At 38.5% G+C, this 5,000-nt stretch overlaps 2 protein-coding genes across 3 annotated transcripts in view; one reads left to right on the top strand and one right to left on the bottom strand.

Annotated features, from left to right (window-relative positions):
• The window catches only part of LOC144978715 (vesicular glutamate transporter 3-like), a 350,750-nt gene that overhangs the window by 65,238 nt on the left and 280,512 nt on the right, over positions 1-5,000 (top strand). The gene's annotated exons all lie outside the window — the stretch shown is intronic.
• Positions 1-5,000, bottom strand: part of LOC144978716 (uncharacterized) — an 87,157-nt gene that overhangs the window by 77,347 nt on the left and 4,810 nt on the right. The window contains exon 2 of the mRNA XM_078925138.1: positions 379-862. Within this exon, the coding sequence (XP_078781264.1) occupies positions 379-657 (279 nt within the window). The 5' untranslated portion in view covers positions 658-862. The remainder of the gene's footprint in view (positions 1-378; positions 863-5,000) is intronic.

The raw sequence follows: 5,000 nt of genomic DNA, 5'->3' as shown, positions 1-5,000 counted from the left end.
ATGATGATTGATTGATTGATTGATAGGGAATGAGATTAGCGGAAGAGTAGCGTCCCTTGATTGGACGTCACCGGAGGAGAAGTTATTTGTAAACAAACCAACTGCATGCCAAGCGCTCCAAATAAAAAATGTATTATTCATATTTCTGTACAAAAATGCATAACGTTGATTATGATATGCATTTTTGTACAGAAATATGAATAATAAATTTTGTATTTGGAGCGCTTGGCTTGTAGTTGGTTTGTTTACAAATAACTTCTCCCCGGTGACGTCTAATCAAGGGACGCTACTCTTCCGCTAATCTCATTCCCTATATAGAGAGATTGATCTTTTCAATCAATTTCATCTTAATAAATTATATTAATGACTTTTCCTTACCCTAGATCTTCTGGACGCACTTCCATATCGCGGGTCGTCCCTAAACGTCTGCTGTCCGCCATTATCGCCGTACGGATCATCGCACGGGTCATTATCGACAGGAAGTGGGTCAATCGCCATTTTCCTTGTGACGTCATCGCCGTGCTCCCTCTCTGACTTAGTACTCTTATAATACATATTCCCTGTGTCGGGCAAGTCGCTGTTGTGTTTGATCGGGTCGTATGTGGAATAATTATTTTTGCCGATCCGATAGTCGGGTTTCTGCCATTGTGAAGTCATATCTAGGCTGAAAATTACTTTGTGTCAATAATGTTGTTTTTTGTTTTTTTTGTTTTTGTTTTTTTTTGTTTGTTTTTTTTTGTTTTTTTTTTTTTTGTTTTTTTTTTTGTTTTTTTTGGATTTACTTTTGTTTGATGTTAGATTTTTCTAGAGGGAGCTTGTGGGTGGGTTGATTATTCAATGAGTGGATTTGGGAAACCATGAACTGAAAATGAAAAATAAAATGAAAAGAAAGCTGACATAGATAGAATGTTGACATTGAAGATGTCAATTGTTAAAATATATGAACAAATTTGTGAATGGCTGGTCATTCAAATTAATCTCATAAACAATGATTTGGAAAACAATGAACTGAAAATTAAAAATGAAAAAGAAAGTTGACAGTGATAGACAAATGTTGACAATGAGGATATGAATGATTGATAAATGTGAAGAAATTTGTCAATGGTTTCTCGTTCAATTCTCTTGGACATTTTTTGGAAAAATCTACGTACTGAACATGGAAAAGGAAGTTGACATACAAGTGCCTGCTCCACTCACTTTTCTGAATTAAAATTCACCCCATACACCGGAGCATACTCAATGTCTCAATCGTTTCTATGTTATATGTTTGTGTTGAGAATATTGGCTATTAAGCTTAACTGCTGGTCAAAAATTATTCGCGATGGTGGTGTACGAACGAATCGGCGGTCTCAAGAAGTGGGTGAGAGAGGGATCTAGTAATGACTTTGAGTTTGAAACGAATATTTTGTGTTCGTGGATAGCTCACACGGTAGAGCCACGCTCTCACCTGCCAGGCGGAGTTGTCGTACCAATAAGGTCGCAGGTTCAAACCCCACCACCGCCGCGAAAAAAATTTTTATTCTCTATTGTCTTCTGGCACTTTTCTATTCACTTCATATCTTGTAGGCGTACATTATGACTAAGAGATCTTTAATGGAGGAGGAAATTGCTTTAGTCAAATGAGGAAATTGAAATAAAGCTAAAGTAGATAGGAAATTGTTGTCCAAACTCTAAATACAGCAGAGCACACTTATTAAGCATTTGCTTGAAACGATTTGACGGATATAACGATCGAGTGTGTGTGTGTTCCCCATTTTCCCCATTGTTATTTTACAAATACTGTTATAAATAAGTACTGATATATATATAACTTTCTCTTCTGCCTCATGTTGTTCTTTATAGTATCTACTCATTAATAATAAATAGAAGGAACGCAATATGCTTCAACAGTCATGTCGTCACATCCCTCGTAATGACGCATGTTAACTTAGTTTAGAGCCAGTTACTAAGTTACCATGTGTCATTACGAGTGAAGTGACGATATGACTGTTGAAGCATTTTGCGTTCCTTCTATTTATGATTAAAATCAGTGTTTTGCCATTCTACACATACACGCACTTGACTAGACCGCATAATATCAACAGTAGATTCGGCCACAGCTCATTGGGCTCAAAGATCGCCCGTTTACGGAACGCAATCCTGTTATTCAACTTGCATTGATGCACACACAGTGGAATGAATTTTTCGCGGACAATTGATGATTGAGACTCAAGGCCATTGACATTACTAGTGGCGTAACAGATACCATGAACTCTGACATAATAGTCAATGAGAAATGCACACACACACACACACACACACACACACACACACACACACGACATAACAGAGCATGGGGATCTCAAGAGACATTCCGTTGACAAGACCGTAGGCGTTTCATTGTCCTACTTTTGTCTTGACATAAGCCATCAAAATACTGATATTATTGAAAATGGATGCTATGCGCTCGGTTAAAATACTCACAACATCCGCCAGATAGATATAAAGTACCAACACACAAAACTATGTGTAACCTTGAACGTTTATAGTCTGATTGATGGAATTTAATGAGAACTACTCATAAATATGACTGGCTAAAAACAATAACAAAGAGCTGAGTGACGTCAATTTTTGTTCAGTCTATAAAATGAACGGCATTTCGATTGGTTGGTTGGCAAAATAGGTCCCAGGTTTGATCCTGATCGAGGAGGGCTGATCTTTTTTATTTGATTTGCTTTTCGTTTGTTTTTTGTGTGTGTATTATTGTTAGTTTCCATTTTTTAAACTGGCTTACCAAAGAATACACTACCGGGGTTCGAATTTCGAGATTATGAGTAATTGCTCACCCCCATTCTGATCACGCTCAACATCGCTTGAATTCGTGATAAAAGCGAGATTGTAGATAACGCGCTGTCACCAATCGTATACTCCGTTAAGTTATGGCCTGATTCTTCCCCGAAAATTACGTCACAATAAAATAATATATGATGACGACCGCCGAAAGAAAATGAAGAGCGAGGTATTCAATGGGGGAAAATTCGTTTCCTTTAGCACTAGTACTATTACTACTAACAACAATAACAACAACAACATCAACAACAACAACACAACTCACTTTTCACTTTCTTTTGGCCATTGTTGCCTTGCATTGTGACCCGATGTTCAGGGAAATGTCAGGCTATGAATTAACGAAGGCTACGTACAGCATGAACTCTGACCTTTATATTCAATGTTGATGAATTGGACATATATTTGCAACGGTATTGGCGCTGTCTCCAGAGACATTCACAGACTTGACCGAAGGCGCTTTATTGTCCTACTTTGGTATTTACGTTATAACCGACCTGTACATATTTGCAGGTCTGTTAACCCAAACTGTTATGGGATCATTGTTGTAATGGAAATACTATCAAAGCAACACAAACTTTTGTCCATTACAACAATGTTAAATCAAGTCCATCAAAATATGTGCATGTGTAATATGAGCGTTGTTTCTGTTTAAAAAAAACCCTAAAGCCAAAAACCGACGTTATGTTTCGTTCTACTGACTTCAGACCCCTTTGCTAAACGCATTGAGTACATTAAATTGGTATTGACTTACTTGACTTGACTTATGCCTCTTGGCTCCTGGCGAAGCAAAGGACCTCTACAGCACTCTTCCAGCTTCGTTTGTCTTTGGCACAGACCCTTGCCTCACATGGTGAGCATGACTTGACTTATGCCTCTTGGCTCCTGGCAAAGCACAGGGCCTCAACATCCCTTTTCCACCTTCTTCTGTCCTTGGCACAAACATTTGCCTTACTCCGGGTAAGATTGGAGACGCACAAATCTTAGTGATATCTTCTCCTCCAAGACTGTTTTGGACCCATAGAGCAGGACTGCTTTAACATTGATATTGCCTTATACAAAAGATCAGGTTCTTAAAAAGTCTTTCCTGAATGATAAAATTGGTCCCAATACAAAGAGACCGCCATTAAAAAAATGCTTGCCTTTATGAGAAAATTGGTCCCAATACAAAGAACCGCCATCTTTGCGTAAAGGCGAGTTGTTCGAGTTGTGGTGAAAAGAAGGCAAAATAACCCATTAAAATTTAACCAAGCTCTTTCACACAGTAAAGCAATGATTGAAATTTACCGTGGTAGCAGTAGTCAAAGTTTGGATTCATCAACTGTAACTAAATAGAATCGTTAAACTCATGAATGAACTGACTTCAGAGGCGATCGATAAAATAAACTTATAGATTTTTAACGCATTAAGCCTTAATTGTTACCTCCCCCCCCCCCCCCCCCCACCCCATTTCTTTTTATTACTAATTCGCGTAGTAAATACCATGTTTTTAAAAGTCTGGCCGGGATATACCAGAATTCACTTGGCCACGCATGCGCATAAATAATGAATTATTAATGAGAGCACTTGTACCCAAGGGAGTGGATCGCTTTCTGGTTGGCGTGTTCCTGTACACACGGCTCTGCAGAACTCTGGCAAAACACGTATTTTTCCCCCCATTTTGGCAAGAAAAATTTTATTTAAAAAATCGATCGATTTAAAGTGACCTTCACCTTCTTAAAAAAAATTTTCTCAAATCGGGAATTTCTTAAGTCTTTTTTTGGGATGTTTCTGGTCTGAATTTTCTTGGCAAGTCGACGATCCTTTTTAAAACGATCAATAGGGGGAAGAAAAAGTTTTCTGGCCAAAATAGAAGAATCTGTTTTTGTCAAAGTATAACAACGTTTGGGTCCAGGAGGGGGGGGGGGGGGTGGGATCGGCATGAAAGTTTCGGTTCAACCTCCCCCCACTCACCTCCCCGCCATCCCCACCCCCGCAATCTATCGTCAATCAATACCCCCCATAAAACGTTTCCCGTTAACAATGATAATATTATACCCATTTCTATTGAAATGGAAACAATACACCCTGTTGTGGTTTTTTTTTTTTTTTTTTTTTTGGATCATGTGTGCAGTGGCGTTTCGGCTATTTGGAATGTAGGGCCGCGTACACGGTCAAAAAACTTTTTTATTCTA

This window comes from Berghia stephanieae, chromosome 8 (genome assembly GCF_034508935.2).
Source record: "Berghia stephanieae isolate SIO BIC M18660-M18661 chromosome 8, UCSD_Bste_1.3, whole genome shotgun sequence".
NCBI classification, from domain to species: Eukaryota; Metazoa; Mollusca; class Gastropoda; order Nudibranchia; family Aeolidiidae; genus Berghia; species Berghia stephanieae.
This window is presented reverse-complemented; position numbering and strand designations above follow the sequence as displayed.